This window comes from Panthera tigris, chromosome A2, assembly GCF_018350195.1.
Source record: "Panthera tigris isolate Pti1 chromosome A2, P.tigris_Pti1_mat1.1, whole genome shotgun sequence".
NCBI classification, from domain to species: Eukaryota; Metazoa; Chordata; class Mammalia; order Carnivora; family Felidae; genus Panthera; species Panthera tigris.
Genome location: NC_056661.1, coordinates 57,941,250 through 57,961,859, shown reverse-complemented (window position 1 = coordinate 57,961,859; position 20,610 = coordinate 57,941,250). Strand labels below are relative to the sequence as shown.

The 20,610-nt window shown below is 57.4% G+C and overlaps 1 protein-coding gene across 3 annotated transcripts; it reads right to left on the bottom strand.

The window, feature by feature from the left end:
• Positions 1-314: 314 nt before the first annotated feature.
• On the bottom strand, positions 315-20,512 carry TPRA1 (transmembrane protein adipocyte associated 1). Of its 3 annotated transcripts, none has more exons than XM_042962356.1 (11): positions 20,322-20,512; positions 7,781-7,922; positions 7,493-7,625; positions 4,731-4,817; positions 4,559-4,631; positions 4,370-4,449; positions 3,667-3,777; positions 3,476-3,536; positions 3,187-3,289; positions 2,984-3,064; positions 315-1,721 (listed from the first exon to the last, which is right to left on the bottom strand). In XM_042962356.1, the coding sequence occupies exons 1-11, from the start codon at positions 20,464-20,466 to the stop codon at positions 1,478-1,480; spliced, it is 1,260 nt and encodes a 419-aa protein (XP_042818290.1). In that variant the 5' UTR covers positions 20,467-20,512; the 3' UTR covers positions 315-1,477. The 3 variants fall into 3 exon arrangements, with proteins under 3 accessions (XP_042818290.1, XP_007097448.1, XP_042818294.1); XM_007097386.2 differs by lacking the exon at positions 20,322-20,512 and adding an exon at positions 15,883-16,077; XM_042962360.1 differs by lacking the exon at positions 20,322-20,512 and adding an exon at positions 15,368-15,659.
• Positions 20,513-20,610: the final 98 nt, after the last annotated feature.

Sequence of the window (20,610 nt, the reverse complement as noted above, 5' to 3'; positions counted from 1 at the left end):
TGTCCGGTCCCGCCCGGCCCCCAACGCTTGCCCTGCCTGGGAGGCGCTGCAGGCCTCCTTCCCCCGCCCCCAACAGGCTTCTAGGAAAGCTGCGAGAAGCAACCTCCTGGCAGCCCCAACGGTCCCCGCCCCGGCTGTGCCTTTGCACTTGCCGGTGTCCGGGCCCACGGATGGCCCTCTGGGCCCCCGATTCCGACGAGCATGCCTCATGGGCCCCCCCCTCCGCCAGTGCCCTTGCTGTTCTCCCACGAAAGAGGGCTGGCAGGGCAGGCGGGGCCGGGCCTGACCCTCAGCACCCCTGTGGTCCCACTGAGCCTTCCTCCTCCTCTCTGGCACAGGGGATCGCGTAACTGGCAACTCCCTTTTTCTCTGGCTGCCCAAAGTCTCAGGGACAGACTTCAGTACGATGGCAGCAACACGGACACCAGCACCTCTCTCTTATTCACAGGTTGCTTTATTCTGGCCTCTTCTCAGCGTATCCCATCAACTCCCTGCCATCCTACCTTCGGAGCACCTGTTACGTGGCAAGCACTGTTCTAGGGGCTAAAAACAATCCAGTTGTCATTACTGCCCCATAACCGTCTGCCAGCCGTGCACGCTTACTGTTTCCTAACCCTTACAAGAGCCCCTCGAAGACAGGCCTTCTAATCCCCATTTTCCAGATGCTGAACAGGAGCTGGGGGAGGAGGAGCGGCCTGTCCAAGATGGCAGAGCAGAAGGAGCAGAGAAAGGATGGGGCCCGCAGGGCTCATCCTAAACCCCGGGCTCCCCAACAGGGTAGGGAGACAACAGCTCACAGAACCATGATGCTCTTTTCATGTGTGTCTCCTCTGCTCAAAAAGGGGCCTGGGGCAGGGAGCCCTGGGATCCGATTTCCCTCTATGTCCCCAGCAGCCAGCCTGTGCACTGGCCAGTGTTCCTTGGCTGAGTAAACGAAGGGGCCCAGGGCCTCCCAGGGCTGGGGACACAGGACCTGCCAGGACCTCTGTACGGCACGGGTTCTCGCCCCGGCCCCGGCGCTCCGGCAGAACCTCTACAGCTACACCTTCTGCTCCTTTTGTTTTTTATTAAAAAATAGATCAAGAAAATATCCACACTTCAGCCCACCTGCCAGAGCGGGCTCTGAAGAGGCCAAAGTGCCACGGGGAGGGGACTTTGGAAGGGACGAGGAAGGCCAGACCGGTCCCGGGTGCGCAGGCTTTGGAAAAAGGAGACGCCCTCAGCAGGCCCTGGGAGATCAGAGTCTGGGCCATGTCGCTGAGCAGGGTGAGGGCAGGTGGAAGGGGGAGGCAGCCCCCAGCTAGAGCAGAGGTGGCCACAGGCAACGCAGAGGGCAGGACAGGGCCCGCACGGGGCTGCCGCCCACAGAAGGTCCTGCGACCTCGTCCTCCTCCACCAGGGGCTTTGCGCGCCCTGGCCTTCTCTCCAGTCTGCCCTCCGCAGGCCCCAGCAGGCCTTCCTGCCAGGGTGGCCACACTCAGGCGTTGATAGCCTTCCAGCGCTCACTGTCTGTGCTGTTGATGCTGCCAGTGTGGCAGGGCATGGAGGCGATGTCGTCCAGGTAGGCCACCCCTCCGGCCGAGTCGAACTGTGTACTCGCGGCCCCTGCTGCCTCCAGTCCCTCTCGCCGGGCCACCGCGTAAGGCTGGGGCAGGTGCACGTCTGGTTCCTCAGTCTCGTCCACTTGGCATTTGTAGGAGAAGAGGATCTTGGGCTCCGAGCTGGTGGAGAAGACAGAGAGACAGGGAAGCTCCACCGGAGGGTCAAGAAAGGCTTCCTTTTCTGGGCAATAAGGCCTTTGGGCAGGGAATGAAACACACGAATGGCTGCCTAACCGCCACCCTGGGAGGTCCCCAAGGCTTGGACTCTGGAGTCCAATGGGACTTGTTTTAAAACTCAGCCCGTATGTGAGCTTGGGCAAGGACTTCTGCGCCTGTTTCTGTACAACTCTGAGCTCAAGAGGGTAAACGGAGGTAAATTCCGGCCCCGAGGTGCTCCGCAAACACCAGCTGTGACCTCCACCCTTGCAGCTTTGTGACCTCTCACTTTGCATTTACTGGTCCCTCCAGCATCGAGATAAAACTGATGGGGAAGCACTGCACCCGATTTGCAAAAAGGAGCCTGAGGCCAGGGAGATAAATACACATGCAAGGTCCCACACGGATCAGGGTTGGGCTGGGGTCCAATCCAGCCCCTCTCACCCCACCTCTGATGCCCCTACTTCCTCAAACCCAGCAGGTGGGGGAGGGTGCGGCGGGTGGGGGTGGGGGGCAAAACGCCAGCACTCCTGCCACAATAGAGGCCCAGGGTCCAAGCCTCCATCCCATGTGTCCTTAGCATCCTGTCTCCCTGCCACGTGCACCAAAGTGCACCCACCCTACGCTGCACTACAGGCCGGCTTCCCCCAGCCCTGCTCCTCTCCCTAGCCACTCCCAGCTTGAATCCGGGAGCATGGTGACTTGTGTCTCCTTTGTCCCCTGCGGTGTCTGGCGGCTGCAGCGGTGCGGGACACGGAGTAGGTATTCAGTGAATGCTTGCTGAAAGAATGAGCTAATCTACCATAGAACAAAAAGCAGCAAGTGTAGAACAGCGCAGAGCTACTCTCCTGCCGGGAAAGTGTGTATGTCTGTATGTGTTGTATATATAACGTGTAACGTGTATGCGTATATAATGTACGAATGTGTATGCGTGTGTGTAAGCACGTGTAGGAATATACATACACCCTTCATCAGCATCGCCTTCCTGGTATCCGAGCCTGAGCCGGGCCGAGGGACGCTCAGGACCGCGCAGCTGCGGATGCGCAGGCGCAGAAAGCTGGAGGCGCAGTTCCGCCGGCAGCCACGAGGCGGAGCTCACGGCCCTCAAACCACCAGAGGCGGGGTGGCGAGCAGGCAGGCCACCGCCTACCCCTCGGGGCCCACACCCCTTGCCCACACCCCCCCCACACACACACCCCCCCCCCACCCCCGGTGGGAAGACTCACCCAAAGAAGCCCCGGAGGAAGGCCACGTAGATGAGGGGCGCAAAGAAGCTGAAGTAGAGAAATGTAGTGGCATCTACACAGCTGGGGGGCAGGAGGAGAGGGTCAGGGAGGGGCCTCCTCTGGGTGGGGCCTCGGCTTGGCCTCCCCCTGCCCGCCACCCCTACAGCCGGGCCAGTAGACACCCTGAACCCCGCCCCACCTACCAGAGCCCCTCGATGATGTCGGCGCAGAGCAGCGCGCTTCCCAGCCCCTGCAGCAGGTTGAGCAGCGCCAGGATGCCCGCATACACGTAGAAGCTCCTCCGTGCTGGGGGGTTGGGGACCGTAAGGTCCTGCCCTTGCCTCCACCCTCCATTCCCAGCGTGTCACCGGAGACCCCTCTGGACCCCCAGGAGGACTCCCTCCCTGGCACCCACGGCTCTCCGGGAAAAGAGTCAACGCCCCACCCCCCAGGGACCCAGCCCTATCCCAGAGCCACCCACCAGCTGCTTACAAGGCAGGGAGATGCGCTCCTTCAGCGGGGTCTTGGGGAGCACGACCACCAGAGAGTAGACCTGTGGTGACAGAGCAGGGCTGAGAAGGATGCTGGGGACACCAGTACCAAGGCATCCAGTCTCATGCTCTGAGGCTCCTCGGGGCCACCCCCAAGGTGCCCAGAATGGGGGAGGGCACCCTCGGCCTCACCAGGAAGAAGAAGCAGGAGCTGACCAGCCAGAACTGGCGGCCCCCATGCCCATAGATGTTGAAGTCCTCAGCTGACAGGTGGGCATCAGGGTACAGGATCTCCAGCGTCCCCTGCAGGGGCAGGTGGGGGAGGGTCTCAGTCTCCTGCCCACCTGGAAAGCCCCCTCCCTGGGAGCTCCCTCATACAAAGCACCCAGATCTCTCCACCACCCCAAGCCCAGCTCCCCAGCTTGGCCATCAGAGATCCCCACTCCAGACTGCTCTCTGGCCTCGCCCTGCCCCCTGCTCGCCTCACTCCACCACCCAGAATAGGCCCAGCCATGGGGCAGGAGACAGAACTGGGCAAGAGGCAGCCCCCACCAGATCTAAGGAAGGAGTCTCTAGATGGACAGCTCTCAGGGTGGTCTGCAAACCCGTATTTTCCCTACCCGGGCTGCTTCTTAAAACAGCAAGTTCTGGGCCTCCTCCCTGCCCCCACCCCAACCTATTGGATTAGAATGGGGCGGGGGGGGGGTAAAACCTGCCTTGTTAACAAGCACCCCAAGTGATTCCTGGGGCGCATTTAAAGTTTGAGAACACTGCACCTGATAAACATTCAAACCCTGACCCAGAATCAGGAAGCAGTGGATGTGCGGCCCTCAGTGACCCCCTGGTCTCCTCCAGGGAGCCCTCATTGCTGCACCTGCCCCACCTCCCCTCTTACCTGGGTGACAGAGTAGGCCAGGGACAGCACTGTGGTGATGGCCAGCACCCGCTTGATGCTTGACTTGCTCTCCAGGTGACCTGGAAGAAACATGCTGGTCGGTCAGGGGGAGCCAGCCAGGTGGCCGTGGTGGGGTCGGTGCCCGCTAGGGAGGGACAGGGAGAGCACTGGCCCCAGCCGCACACGCACCAAAGGCAAGGCCCAGGATGACCACACTCAGCTCGATGGCCAACAGGAAGAAGCGGGTAATCTCCCACAGGATCTGGACACAGAGTGGGCAGACTGTCAGCCTGGGGGGCCCAGTCACCCCTCTCCCCAGTGCCCAACATCCCCCCACCCTTGTCAGCAGGCCCGGCCCCACCTTATCAGCAACGGTGGCAGCGTCCGAGGTGCTGACCGTCATGGACACCACGGCCCGGGCGATGCCCACCAGCGCCACTACGAACACCTGGTGGGCGAGAGCGGGGATGCCATTAAGGGGTCAGGGAACGAGGCGTCTGGGAACAGCGGGACTGCAAACCCACACCCCGCCTCTGCAGGAGCCTCTGATTCTTCGAGAACAGAAGGATTCTACGCTAAGAGTCAGGGGTGGGATGCAGGGGGGTGGCGAGATCCTCCGCTGCTGGTGACAGTTCCCTCTCCGGCCTCAGTTTCCTGGCTACACTGGCAGCCTGAGAATGGTGACATTCTTAGGGGTGACATGGTGGGTCCCCGCTGCCTCCTGCCTCTGTGACCTCAGGCCAGGAAGTGCACCTCCGTGCCTCAGTTTCCTTATCTATGAAATGGGGTAAAACTAGCATGCACTGCATTTGATGGCTGGCAGGGGCAAATGGGTAAGTACATGTAGCAGAAGCATGCGTGGCACCCAGTGAAGGCGAGGTGCACGTCGGGCGCTAGCACTGTCATATTAGCGGTTTTATTTCCAAGACGCGGGGGATGGGAGGGTGCAGGGAAGAGACATCAAAGACCCTGAGGAGGGCTACTGCACTGGCAGGCGGTGCAAAAGTGCCTGGATTTTGTCACCCCGGTGTCCACTCGCTTCTTCTGGCAACAGCCTCCGCCCTCTCCCTGCCGCTCGCATGGTTCGGGGGGCTGACCCCACCATGCCTGGCTTCAGGGGCTGGCCTGTAGCACAGGGCTGGGCATTCAGCCTATGGCATTCCCTGATTTGGGGATGGCAGGGGATCCCAAGGGAGTCTAGTGAAAGGCACGCCCAGGACAGCAGGTGCAGCCACTACGAAAGGAAGCTGAGGAGCGCGCCAGCCTGGAGTTGCCGGGCTGTCTGACTCCAGGAGGGCAAGACTGCTAGAGGCAAGGCCAACAGAGAGACCCAAGCTGACAGGGAGACAGAGACTGTGCCCCCACGACATTGCCGAGCCCCTGAATCCAGCCATGCCTGAAGCCCTAGGACTTGTCAGATTCTCAGTCAATATGTTCCCTCCAGCTTCTATGAATCTAACTTTGGTTTTCTGGGATACATATGAAGGGGAGAGTCCAGGTACAGGGCCGCCTGAGTGGCCCCGTCAGTTAAGCATCAGAATCATGGTTTTAGCTCAGGTCATGATCTCGCGGTTTGTGGGTTTGAGTCCCAAGCCTGGCTCTGTGCTGACAGCAAGGAGCCTGCTTGGGATTCTCTCTCCCTTTCTCTCTGCCCCTCCTCACTTCCTGCCATGTGCGTGTTCTCTCTTTCTCAAAATAAACAAATGTAAGAAAAAGAAGAATCCAGACACACACAACAGTCTGTCCTCTGCGCCACAAAAACCGTGTCAGCCTCCTGGGGAGACTGACCCCAAGATCACAGGAGCGCCCCAGGGTAAAGCAGACCCAGTGCACATGATGTGAGAAGGAGGGCACTGAGGCACAGAGAGGCCAAGCCACCAGTCCAAGGTCATTCAGCACAGCTGGGGTCTGGAGATAGCCTGAGTCAACCCTCACCGCTGTCTCCTGAGCTTTCTAGAACAGAGTCCCCAGGAATAAGAGGGCAGTGCTGAGTCCCCTGTCCCTGCGTTGTGTTCCTGGGCATTGGCCTTGGGTCGCTTCTCCTTGTCTGCTTCCCCAGAGAGGGCATCAGTAAGTGATGCTTTAAATAAATGTTTTATCTGTGGAATAAATACTCATCTCTGTAATGAGTCAGAGAGGCAGCGGAAGACAGAAGAGAGCAGGCTTCAACACCCACCACTGCCTCACAGAGGAGGGGGCTCCAGTCAGCCAACGACCCCTGGGGCCTCCACCAACGGCCTCCAGGGTTCCACACAGCCTCCCCTGACCCTGCCTGCCCGCTGACAACTCCCCTGCCTGGGAAGCTCTGAGCCAGGCCACAAAGAGGGGGACCAGAGAGCCATTCAGCTCTCAGGCAGTGGTAGCTAAGAGGCAGAGAGAGGGAAGGATTCCAGTCAGTCAGGCCTGAGCTCTGAAGGATGCAGCTGGATGGCCCCGCACCTGGAACCCTCACCTGGAAGCCACACCTTGGGCCCACCTTCTCAACCACAGCCCTGCTACCTCTCCCGAGGAGGCCCACACCAAGAGCACTGACTGAGGAGAATTCAGGTTTGCCCAACAGGCAGGAAGAGGTTCCAAAGAGGTCTCAAAGAGTGTGTGGATGGCTGGATGGACAGACAGACAGATGGGGGTGGCCGTGGGCATTTCCCCCCCAGCCAGTATCTATTCCCCTTCCCTCTACTAATGATTCCCCACTTTTCTTTCAGGGACCACCACCCTCTTCAGTCCACATAGTCTGGCTGAGTTGACCCCACACCCCAGCGCCAAAGTGCCCCTTTCCCTGCTAGTCACAGTGATTGGCTCGGGGACAAACAGGGACCCAAGGTGGGCCGGTCAGAGAGAATTTCAGGTCCATACTCGCACCGCCAGTAAAGAAGTCCTCTTCCGCTGGCATTGGCAGGGAGGCAGGATGTTAGCTCACGGCTGCTCTTGGCTATCTCTGACACCAGGCAGGGAGAGCTCATCTGAGATAAGGCCAGAGGAGGGCAGAGATGCTGAGAAACAGAGTCCTGATGACACCCGTTAATCCTCTGGATCCAGCCTCATCTGAAGCTGGCTTTCATTACAGAGGCAGTTGAGAATTCCCTTTTGCACTTATGCCAGTTGGAGTTGGACTGAACTCACCAGGATATAGAAGGTGATAAAAATGGGGCTGGAGGTGACGCGGATCTTGGCCCGAGCGAACGGAAGCTTCCAAAGCAGGAAGATGAAGAAAAGCACATTGGGGACGAGCAGCAAGACGTCCCAGTACCGGACCCTAGCAGACGGGCAGAGAAGCCAGCTGACTGGCAAGGCTCTGTCTGCACCCATCCCCCTCCGCAGCCCGTCATGCACACGCACACACCCCCGCACACACGGGGGAAACCCACTCACACGCAGCCAGTCGGCCCAGCAGGGCCACGGCTGCCTCACCTGGAGGTGCCAATATCCTCATAGAGCAGCAGCAGACAGCGATGTGGCACGCTGATGTTGGGCGCCACGGGCGGGGGCGGGGCTGTGCTCCCATTGGCCCGAAACACCTCCTCCAGGGCGTCCATCCCGCCAGCAGCTGGCCCTGCGGGAGCGAGAGCCCCAGCGTGGCTGCGTGGCCCCGGGTCTCTGGTCTCAGGTTCCCAGTGGAACCCAAGAGGGCCGCATACAGTGGGCCTGCGGACAGCTCCCCCACCCAGCAGGAGGAGGGCGGGCTGTGGCTCCTGCACGTGCCACAGCACAACCCCCAGACAGGGGCCCGGTGACCCCAACAGTAAATGCCACCCCACTGGTGGAGCCTTACCGTGAGCCTGGCACAGCAGCGCAAGCTACTCGGCACGACCTCAGTTCATCCCCCCAGTCCCCGGGGGCCCCGGGGACAGACAGAGAACAGAGGGGTTAGGAGCCAGAGTTGTTGGCCCCTCTGTGCCTGCTTCGTCCTGCCCTTGCAACGCGGTAATGACCGACGGCATCCACCCCGTGAGGCTAAGTGGTGCCAGGCGCCTCCTACGACCCACACACGTGCAGTCCCCAGATTCCGCGAGCTGCACTTCCTCCCTGCACGCAGATGCAGAGCCGACTTCGAGGCAATCACACGGCCACCAGGCGCCAGAGTGGGGCATCAGGCACACCTCAGGTGGCCCACGGCCCTCATCAGCCTCTGCTGCCACCCTGGAAAGGCAGACGCAAATCTGGGGGGACGTGCACTGTGCCTGGAAGCTGCACAGGTGTCCAAGTGGAGAAGGGAGGGAAGGAGATGTCCTGCAGAGGGCGCTGTGTCTGCAAAGGCAGGAAAGTTGGGGGGGGGGGGCTGCTGTAGAGTCAGCAGGTGGGCCCGCAGACAAGCGTCTCCCAATGACAGCTTAAGACCCCAGCCTGGAGGTGCCTGGGTGGCTCTGTCGGTTGAGGTCCGACTGCAGCTCAGGTCATAATTTCATGGTTCTTGAGTTTGAGCCCTGCATTGGGCTCGCTGCTGTCAGCGCAGAGCCCGCTTTGGATCCTCTGGCTCCCTCTCTCTTTTCCCCTCCCCTGCTCGTGCTCTCTCTCTCTCTCTCCCTTTCTTCCTCAAAAATGAATAAATAGGTAAAAACAAACACTGAAAAAAAGAAGAAGAAGAAAAGAAAAAGAGTCCAGCCGGTGGCCGGGAACCCTGGGAACTGCCCTGGACAAAGCAGGCTCCCAGGTCACTGGGCTCTCAGGGACAGGAGCAGAGGGGCTGGGCCCACACTGCTGGCAGCAGGGATTTCCTCAGGGAGCTCAGGGGGCCCAGGGCATGTGAGCGAGGTGTGTGTGGCCCGGGCACCAGGACGTAACAGATGCCAGCATGAAAACGAATACTTGAACACACAGGGCCTGATGGCCTGGCGTCTCCACTTCTGGGTACATTTATAATAGCCCCAGGCTAGCAACAGCCCAAATGCCCACCATCGGCAGCAGGCACACATATATGGCGGCGTCGGTATAAGCAGCAGAACAGAAAGAGAAACTACTGTTACCAGCAGTAACACGAAAGGGCCTCACAGATACGGTGCTGAGCAGAGCCAGCCACAAGAGTGGATATGCTGCTGCCTGACCCCGTGCAGGGGTCTAGGCGAGGGTCACCTTTGTGGAGGACGGAGGGCGTAGTGGTGGGGGGAGGAACACCAGCTTCCGGCGCTTGATCTGGGGGTGGGGGGAGCGGGTACACAGGCGTGTTCACCCTGTCAGAATCCACTGAGTCGCATCTAGGATCTGTGTGCTTTTCTGCACGGGTTACACGTCAGTAAGTTTTAAAAAATTAGAAAGACGTGTTCTGTTTACACCCCGAGAGTGCAGATCTCACACTCAGCCAGGGGCAGCCCAGGACGCTCAGCGCCCTGTTAGCAAGGATCGGTGGCCCCTGAACGACGGGCCGAAGGCGAGGGCTGGAGGGGATACAGGGACATCCCTGCTACCTATCCAGGCCATGAAACGGGAGCACTGCCTCTGGCTGAAAGGGAGAGGAGACTGAGGCAGGTGGGCTGAGACCATCCTCCTCCATCCCTCTCTCCAACAGGCCACTCGCTGCCTGTGGATCACATCCCCATTGGCAACTCGAGGCCAAACCAACAGGGCAAACATATGCCCGACACACAGTAGGTCCAAAGAAAGGGTGCGTTCTTCGTGCATTTTCCGCCCGCAGCAGCAGCACCTACCACGAGCCAGGGAGGAATCTGGGTGTTGGGCCACACTTCCCCTTTGTTCTAGGAGGGGAGGCAGCCAGCCAGCATGAAAACTGCCTTACGAAGCAAACTTCTCCTAGAGATAAAGGCTCAGAGAAGAAAACGGAGGAGTGGAATGGAACAACGGGTAACACAGTAGAGACTACCAGGGTCCCCAGCATCCACCCTTCCCTTTAGCACTGGAGCCCATAACTCACACAAGGCTGCCCAGAACAATAGCTATTTTCTAAGCTTCCCTTGCCACTGGCTATGGCCCCATGACCAACTTTTATCCAATTGTAAGTGAACAGTTAATTTAATGAGTTTGTCAATTTCAGGCCATGCACTTCTCCTTTCCCACTGCCTGGAATAGGGATGTGGTGGCAGGAGCAACAGCAGCCATCTTACACCACGAGACGGAAGCCATGGCTTGAGGAGAGAGCAGTAAGAAAAAGCATCTGGGTCCCACACCCAATAGGCCTCCATGCATATCCTGGACGGCTTGCACGCAGACTGTCACGCGACATGCAGGAGTAATCTTCTATCTTGTTGTCTAGACCTTTGTTTCAACAGCTAAGGCAGAATCCCAATGAATATAAAGAGGTGCTGCTTTGGACTGGGTCGTCAGACAACCCAGTGCCTTCTGCACTAGATCTAACTAATCGAGAAGCAGGCAGACTTGGAAAAATCTGGACAAAGAGCATATCTGCGAGAGAACAATGAATGGAAACGCCGTGAAATACAAACAGGCTTGGCCTGTTCAAAGGGCAAAAAGCAGGCCAGTGTGGCTGGAGGTGATCAGAAAGGCTGGCAGGGCCAGGTCACTGGGGGCCATATGACCACATGCAATGCGATTTCATTCTAAATGCAATGAGAAGCGTGTCACGAAGGCTGGGGACGGGATCCCCTTTCCACTCAGGCTGCCGTGGAAAACGGACCGGAGCGGGGGCAGAGTGGAGCCCCTGTACCAGTGCAGGCAGGAGGGCGTGGCTGCAGCGGGGGTGGAGTGGAGGAATTTGGGATACCTTCGGGAGGGTTGGCCCACCTGACCTCCCCACGGACACACGGAGGGAACGAGGGAAGACAGGAAGGATGTGGTGGCTTCTGGCCTGAGCCACTGGATATTTTGCAATGGCAAGGCCAGTGCTGTTAATGTGGCCCCACCAAACACTGCTCCCTTGTCCCTAGCTGACAAAATGCTGTTCTCGTCCAGGCCCCCTCCATGATGCCCTGCTGAACAGGCAGGGACCCCTCTCCCGGGCCACAAGCTGAACGAATTACTATTGGCCAGTGGCTTTGGGGTCGGGGCAGTGTGGAACAGGACCAGGCACTTGGGCCGTGTGCAGGGGTGCTCCAGTTTGACACAGGGACTGTGGGGGCAGGGTGCTATGATGTTTTTATAGAGAGAGGCCAAGGCTGCCAATGTCCCACAACATGGGGGACGGTCCACCAAATGGATAATCGTCCTCGCCTTTGCCAACAGTGCCCCGAAGGGAGGCTCTGGTCAAAGTCAAGAACGGTGTTCTCTTTGCTGGTGGCCAGTTCAGGCCAGGGCACATGATGCCACACGGGGGAAGTCTCCCAAGAAATGTTTTCGTTCCTGAGCACCCGATACTTTGAAGGAGGAAAGCCCCTTGCTTGCACCTGCATGTGGCTGTTGAGGGTATGACGTCTGAACTGCAGCCGTGCTGAACACGGGGAGGTTACTGCTGGCAGGGGGTGTGCCGGCCCCCTGAAGACTTCTCGTGACCTGAGATGCTGACTTTTAAGTGACCGGAGTTGAAGGAGAGAGATTCTCCAGCCCCCTCCACCCCACTCACCACTCCCTGTGGAGCAAAGTGTCAAACAGCCCCAGGAGGGGCAGGCCTGGGAGAGCAGGCCAAGCTCCCAGCAGCCGCCGGGAAGCTGAGAGTTCCTTGTGAAGGGATGGGGATCCCAGTCCCCAGTGGGGATGAACAGGGCCAAGGAGCAGGAGAGCCGGATAGAGAGTCTGAAGGGGGAAGTGTCACTTGGTTTTGCCTGTCCAGCGTCCCAATTTCCTGAGGGGGAGCCTCACCTTCCCCAGTCTCTGCCCATGAAGTTTGGGTACAGCGGACTGTACCACAGCTCCAAGGAACGAGCACGGGATCTAAGCCCGGCCAGTCGGGATGCTCCCCTGCCCCGACCAATGAGAATCAGCCCTGAGACTTTTGCTATAGTTGTTTGGAACAGATGGGCTTTCTGCTAAAAGCAGTACGCCAGGGCTGTCCCACTTTGACCCTGCACATGGATACCCACCCGAGAATAAAGCCAACTTCGAGAAATATAGAGCCGAGAGACAGATGGAAATACATCCCGGAGACAGAACAACCTCATGCGAGCCCCTGGATCTGGCCACACCTGAAGTTCATCCTACCCCTGGACTTTCTTTTGCGTTTTAAATCCCACAAATTCCTTTCTCTGCTTAGGTCTGGTGGAGTCTGATTTCTCTCCTGTACTACTGAAAAACTTCCGGCTAACACACGGTATGGAGTTGGGCAGATCCGGGTTGCACTTCTGGCCCTGCCGTGTACTTGCTCCGTGACCCTGTGTGAGTCGTTTCTCCTCTCTGAGTGTCACGGGGACAATAACACTTACCCGACAGAGGTGCTGAGGATCAGACAAGGACAGAGAAGCAAAGGTCTACAAAAGGTAACATAAAGGTAATTGTTGCTTTCCACCCCCTCCACCCCCAGAGGAGGGCTTGGGGTGTAGAGGAAAGAAGGATTTGGTTCCAAGTCCAAGGGCCCCTTTGCAAGCACTGCTGGCTGTGGGGTGATGAAGGAGAATAACATCGACTGCTCCCCACCAGTGCCCCTGCTGACTCTGCTACAACAGCACAGCACACTCGCTGAGCCCTCCCAGCCTTACAAGGGAAGTACTTCTGTTACCCCCACCGTACAAAGCTCAGGGCCAGCGAGCCGCCTGCGAGGTAATCTGTCTCCAGTGCCCAGGCCCTCAAGTGGCAACTTGCCAAGGGCCCCTCTCCAGGCATTGATCTCTCCACCTGTAAATGAAAGGCTTCATCTAGAGCTGTGCTTCTCAGACCTGAGCACTGTGCACAGGCAGGTTCTGATCCGCAGGCCCGGGGCCCGGTTGACAGTCCTCAACGCCAACCCCTGCGGCGCTGCTGGTCAGAGAACCACAGCTGGGTCATGAGGCTGTTGGCCACACCAGAATTGCCACTATGGGTCAAAGCTTACAAACCAACTGAGGCAATGATAAAAAATGAAACAACCACGCACACTACCTGGAGACAGAGGACTTTACGTGTGGTGACACACTTAACTAACACAGCAGCCCCTAAATGAGAGGGAACTACTTTGTACCCATTGTACAGAGGGGGAAAGGAGAGGCACAGAGGGGTGAGTCACTGGCTCTACACTCTCCTCCCCCCACCGTGGGTGAGCTCCTGGCCTCAGAGGTAGAAGTCTGGGTGGTGACAGACAAGGAAGGGGACTGCAGGCTCACGAAATGGGGGACAGTGGGACAGGAGACGGTGGGAAGGCCGGCTGAGGGCAGGGGGCAGTAGGGGTGGAGCCCAGACTAGAGAGGGGAATTCTCAGAGGACTTTCTGGGATGCTTGAGTAGCCTAAGGCAACCCCAAGCCTCTCAGGCCCAGGGAAACTGGGACAGACTTGTCTTCCACCTGGGAGGGACTTTCCTGACCTTGTTAACATTCTAGAGGCCATCTTCCCGCTCACCACTTGGGCCTCCAGTTCCGTCCCTTCCTCTGTGGCCGGCCTATGGGGCAGGATGCCAGGCTGGCTCCAGTCATGCAGTGCCAGACCTGCTATGAGCCCCTGGATGGGATTTTCCCTTCTCTGGACCTCAGCTTTCCCATCTGTGCATTGGGATTGACCAGGGCTGGATGGAAAACTCTAGGGAAGGCAGAGAGCCCGGAGCGTAAGAGAGAGGCTATGCCTCATAGTTGCTGTCATGCCCCTCGGGGCTTCTGACCCCTAGCAGATTGCTGAGCTTCTAAACCCTAGAACCAAAACAAAATGAGAAGGCTCCAGAGGACAGACGCCAACCCCTTATCTTTCATCCTTGGGGGTGGGGAGGTGGACACTGTCTGAGACACACTGCCAGCAGCCCAGGCAGGAGCCCCCAGGAGGATGGGAAGCCCTGGGCCCCTTCCCTCATCTGTCAAAGCCCAATCTGATCTGACCCCTGCCTTCTGCTCTGCCTCATTCCCTTCCATTCTCTAGCCCCTGGCTTCCACCTTGTTCTCCAAGCTGTTAAGCGTCCTCCTACCTCAGGGCCTTGGTGCTTGCTCCTCTCCTGCATCATCTCCTCACGTGGCCCATTTCCTCAGGGCGCTCCTTAACCATCTCTCACGGCTGGCCCACCCGGTGTTTTCTTTACAGCACTTCATTTGAAGTGGCCCAGCTGCGTGTTTATGTGTTTACTGGCTGCCCATCCCAGGCGTGCTCATGACCCAATCCCCTAGAATAGCGCCTGGCACAGAATTAAGTTCTCACCAAAATGTTACAATGTGGACAGATGAATCTCCAGCAGAGTGCGGCCAAGCCCTTCTGGGGAGCTGGAGAAGGATCGCCTGGGAGGACCCCACAGCCTCATCCCCACTACAGAGGCAGAAGGCAAAATCGCTCTCCACCCTCCATCCCCCCGATCCGTGGAAGCTGTCTCTGAGCCTCCCAGACAGTCCTTGATGCAAAAGCAGCCCGGCCTTATAAACAACACCTCCTGCTGTGGAAGCAGGTCCTGTCACGCTGTTTGTAGGTGGGGACACAGGCCCAGATGCGGGGCCACTTGGCCTAGATCTCCTCCTACACAGCCTCAAGCCCCAGGGTCCACCAGCCCTGTTCGATGGCCAGCCCGGGGCCTGTGCAGCCGTGTGTGTGCTCATTCCCCCTCGCAGAGGGCTCAGCCGCCCCATCCCATCTACGGGCCTCCCAGTTACCCGCCTCTTCCCGTGAGTCCTCACCCAGGGGCCCCTGGCCCTCTGAAACTTCCCCAAGGGGGTCCTCTGAGAGTGTGCCGTGAGCGGGAAGGGGTCATTCCGAAAGTAAGGAACGGCGACAGGTGGGCCCCAGGTCCAGCTGTGGGGATGGGGGTGGGTGTCCCGATCAGCTCCCCGCTCTCCCGCAGCTGTCGCGGGGAGTCACTATGGGCACCCGGGCTCTGGGAGCTCCCTGACAGAGAGCGACTGTAGGTGCGGCGGAGGCCGGGAGGCGTCCCTGGAGCGCCGGTCCCAGGCGCGGCAGAGGGAGGGGGGCACCCAGCCCCGCGGCAGGGCTTCCGGACGCGCAGCTATGGGGCTCCCCGTCCAGGTGTGGCGGGAAAGGGGAGAAGATCCCCTCCTTACCTGAGGGTCCCGGGCCGTGCTCAGCCCCCGCCGCCCGGGCCGCTCATCCACCACCGCAGGGTGCGCAGACCCGGCCAGGCCCCGGGACTCCGGCCTCCAGCGCCCCTGGCAGGCAGCAAGGCCAGGGAACGTCGCGCAAGAGCCGGGGACAGCCGGCTCCGCGGAAATGGGGAATCGGCGGGAAAGGGGAAACGCGGTCAGCGCGCCGGGCCCACCGGCCCCCAAGACACCACGCAGCCCTTCCCGGCAGCGGTGACCAGATGGCAGGCGCGTCCTTTTCGTTCAGCCAAAACTGCAAAAACAGCCACAGCCCCTACTTATAGCCCTCAGGCCCGCCCCCAGCCCCCAGAAGCCTATAGAAATGGAGATACATCAAAAAGAAGGCGCAAGCCGCGGAAGAAGCCAATCAGATCCCTAAGAGGCGGGGCGACCTGCTGACCTCTTAAAGAGACAGCAAGAGGGCATTGCGGGGGAGGGAAGCAGCTTTGGGGTAGGGAAGCTGCTACGTATCTCACCCTGAAGGCTGCCAGGATCGCGGACCCGAGAACTGAGGACGCTGCCCCCCTTTGGCCCCTGCTCCTGCCCCAGCTGTCAGCAGCTGTCAACAGACCCGCTCGCTCCAGCCAGTGCTCCTCCTCTGGGGCCCGGACGCGGCCGGACCGTCCAGGGAGGAGCCTCCGCGGACCTCCCCCTCGCGTGCTGCAGCCTCGGGCGCCCCTCAGCGGCAGTCTTGCCTGGTGACCTTTGGTCACCTGGCTGGGGAAGGAAGGGTAGGGACAGCCCCTCCCCCTCTCCCGGAACGACGCGTTTCCACAGCATGCCACGCTGCCCCTACGTCCACCATCAAAGCGCTCTGGCATTATTGAGCACCAATCGGGTTTCAGGCACTAATTTTCACAACAACCTTGCAGGGCGGTTATTATTAGCCGCCTATTCAGAGGAGGAACCTGCGGCTTAGAGACGTTAAATAACTTGTCCAGAGCCATACAACTAGGAAGTCAAGACGCCCGGGGTTTGAACTGCCCCTCCTCTCATCTCTGACTTCAACAGGTCTTCAGGCAATCTCCTCTGGGAAGCCTTCCCTGATTGCCCCATCTTTGCCGTGTTCACTCCTGCCTCTCCTCTGCTGGCCCTGCGTGGTTTGGCCCCTCCTGCATCTGAGTCACCGTTTCCCACCTAACCCCTCCTCATTCAGCGTGTTCAAGCCACGGTGCTTTCTGTTTCTCTTCCTTAAATATACCAAACTTGTCCCTGCCTCCCACTCTCTGCATCTGTCCTGTCTGGCTGGCTCCTTGTCACATGACCTCCTTGACACCCTAGCTAAAGTAGCTGTGCAGTCTCTCACATAATGCCCCTTTATTTCCCTCCAAGCACCATCTCTCAAACATGATTATATTCATTTACTTGCTTCCTAGTTCATCAGCCACCCTCCACTAGAATGTCAATGTCATGAGGACAAAACCATGTTTGTCACTTTCTTTGCAATATCCTGAGGCTGACTCGGTGCCTGGTGCAAGTTGTAGACACCCACTCATCACGGTAACCTCAGGACACACACCCAGTGATAAGACGGTGACTTCACAGTTGGGCTGGAATGACATGGACCCCGTTCTTCTAAAACAGGAGAAGGTTGGGAAGTCACCACCTCGTGACCATTTGGGATTCGGTTTGTCTGGGACTTTCCCAGCTTGGACTGTGGTCAGTGTGCACAGTTTCTGTATTGGCCAGGAGGGGCTGTGCCCAAACTGATGCCTGCCTTCCTGAATGGGCTACGGGGAGTCACAGTCAATTCCTAGAGTCGCCAGGAAGCTAAGAAAAGAACTTTATCACTGCTCACGTTTAATTAGGTAAAACAAGTCCTAGGCCACTCCTCACCTCCAGGGGGCAGGAAAACTTCCCTCCTACCACGTTCCAGGAAGAAGAAATGGAGTATCTGTGACCAGGCTAAAAGACTACACTCCATCTTTATCTTTATGTGTGTGTGTGTGTTTTTTTAAGACAGTACAGACTTTCCAGGGCAGGGAGTTTGCTATTATCATTGCAACGCACAATTCTGCATTCTATACCCTGGGTTTGGGGCCTTGCGTGTAGGTTTCTGCAGGATTTCCGAGGATATCTATTTCGTGCCCTCCTCTTCAGGGCAGAATCAGGATCTTATTCACTGTGGTATCCCCTACATACAGGACAGAGTGGAGCATTAGCGAAGTTCAAGAAGTGGTAGTTTAACAAACAAAGATCAGACTCCCAAGTTCTGTTCCTTGTCCTACACTGGGCTCAGGGGTGGTCATCCTCTCTAGGCCATGGCTGCTACAGAACGGGGATCCCTGAAAGCAATGGAAATCTCAAAACAACAGAAACAACATGACTGCTCTGCTGTCAGAAGAAAAGTCTGTACAATTTGTCATGTAACTGTCGAGGCCAAAGGAGCAGCCAGGAAGGCTGAAAAGATCTCTGGGATATATGTACTCAGTAGTTGGCAGAATGCCCATGTTGGTTCCTTGGTCTGTGTGAGGAGAGTTTTCTCAGAGGTGAAGGTCAAGTGAAAGCCCCTGAAAGTTGCCTCCTACCCACCTAGCTTAGCCAAGATAAGTAAAAAAACAAAAACAAAAACAAAAAAACAATATCACATGGACAAGGGAAATGCAGAGATTAGTGCTACCCATGGAGACCTAAAGTATCTGGAGTTGGGGATGGACCCCATCGTATCCCTATTTAATTCATCAGTCTGATCTTTAAAAAATACAGAAAATGGTAGTGGATTGCTACAAACTCAACCAAGGAGTAGCCCCAATTACAGCTTCCGTGCTGGTGTCCTTGCTAGCGTGGATCAGCACGGCCTCAGGGACCCAGAGGCTGGCCTTCTATTTGACCACTCATATCAGGAACCATTGACATTCACAGGGAAGGACAGCCATTCACATTTATGGTCTTGCCCCAGGCCAGTGGTCACTCTCCCACCAAAGGGCCCTGGCCATCTGGACATTTGACAGAACATTGCAATGACATCCTACTAATCTGGCTGGCTGAACGAGAAGTAACAAGTAAATGAAGACCTCGATGAAACATATGTGCTTCCGAATCGGGTGGAATATAAACCCTGGGAAGATGTGGGGGCTTGCCACATCAGTGGAGTTTAGGTCTGGGGCATACCAGAACATCCCTTCCAAAGTAAAGGACAAACGACTGCATCTTGAATACCCCATTGCAGGGAAGGAAACACAATGCAAAAACTCACTCTTTGGGATCTGGAGGCAGTATATTCTACACCTGAGAATTCTGCGCTGACCCATACATGTCTGGATGACGTAAAAGGAAAGAGCTGTCCCATGGACCACAGGGCTCACAGACCCTATAATATTAGAGGCATAGACGGTGAATAAAGATGCTGTGTGAGGTTTATGGCAAGCCCTAGTGGGAAATCCATCATGTACACCCCTAGGGTTCTAGAGCAACACCAGGCCACCTATAGCAGAAAATTATATATACATTCCAAAAGCAATTCCGCTAGGCTACTGGACCCTGGTGGAGAGAACTAGGGGACATCAGGGACCATAAGGCCAGAGCTGCCCCTAATGAACTGGGTTCTATCGGGCTTGCTAAGTGGTAAATTCATGTGGGCCCAGCAGATTATAAGCGATATGTTGTACCTCCATATCATCCACCCCCGTCACACCAGCGCCTCTCCCTCATTCACACCTATGACCTATCCAAGAGGTCCCTCGTGACCAGCTGACAAAGGAAAAAGGCTAAGCTTGATCGGAAATGAGCTGGCTCCTTATCAGATGTCTCATATGACCTCTCATACCCTCTAGTTCACTTGCTGTGAACAAAGCCAGCTGCCATGTTGTGAGATGTCCTGTGGGGAGGCCCACATGGCAGGGAAGTAAGAGGACCCCCTCCAACAGCCAGTGTGAAATCGAGTCCTCATCCAACAGTCTGGGAGGAACTGATTCCTGCAACATGAGGCAGCTTGGAGGTGGATCCTTCCCAAGCTGAGCCTCTCCGATGAGACTGAGGCCCCCGCCAGCACCTTGACAGCAGCACTGTGAGAGATCTTGAGGCAGAGACACCCTGCTAAGCCACAGCCAGATCCCAGACCCCTAGACACAGTCATTGCTTCAGGCTGCTGGATTCCAGGATAATTTGCTATAAGGCGATAGATAACTAATACAGTCCCATCCACCATCTCTTCTCTGGCTTTTCCCCAGCAGCTCCCAGCATCCCATCTCCTGCCCAGAGTCCTTTGTTGGTGCCTCCTAACTGTCAGTGTTTCCCAGGTCCCAGGCCTGGGTCTTCTCACTGCGCTCACTCTCTGGATTGTCCAACCACTCTCAAGACAATCTACAGCTGAGGCCCAAACTCCCTCTCCAGGTCCAGACCCGAGCATTGGATGACCTCCTGGAAATCTCCACTCAGGGCCCATGTTCAACACAGCCAGAAACAAACATCCTCTTTGCCCCCAAATTTGTCTTCCCTCTGAGCTCCCCATCTCAGAGGTGGTGCCATCATCCACCTAGTCTCCTAAGCCAGAATCCTGGTGTCATCCGGGATGCCTCCCTTTTGCCTGCCCTTAATACCCAATGCCAATAGATTCTCTCTTCTAAGTATCTCTGGGATATTTCCAGTCTTCATCATCCCTCCTGCACCTACGCTGCGATCCATCCAGAGATGCTTCCTCACTGCCGCGCTCACCAAGGGACCTGCCCTAGCTTGAGCTAGCTGCCTGTAACTGGAGAGAGGACAGCAGCAACTGTCTCCAGTTTGGTTCAATCCACCACCACCCAGGAGCAGCCTGAGGGATTCTCCTTTCCTGGGCATCGCAAGCTGTTTAACCGAAACTACAGAAATGCCTAGAGATCCCCGCTGCGCCGTGCTCTCTTATATATTTACAGTTGTCGTTCTTTGTATCTGGAACATCTCGGTATCTTTGCTTCCCTCAGTCAAAATAACTTACTAGAACACCAAATGTGGCCTCCTACAATCCTGGAGCTGTTTTGGTGCTTGAAGAATTCGGCCTGAGGGCTTTTGGAGTAGCTGAAACAGACTTTCTGTTCATAAGACCTCGGGAAACAGGGCTCTCTGAGCCTCGGTTGCCCCATCTGTAAAATGTCCACAGGGTGGCGAAGGTCGCGCAGGCAGCAGGTGGCGCTGGTCTTCATTGCCCCCACCCGCAGCTCCAGCTCCCACACCTCTGCTGGTCAAAGCGCTGAGAACGGCTGAGGGAAGGCCGGGCAGGGGAGGGG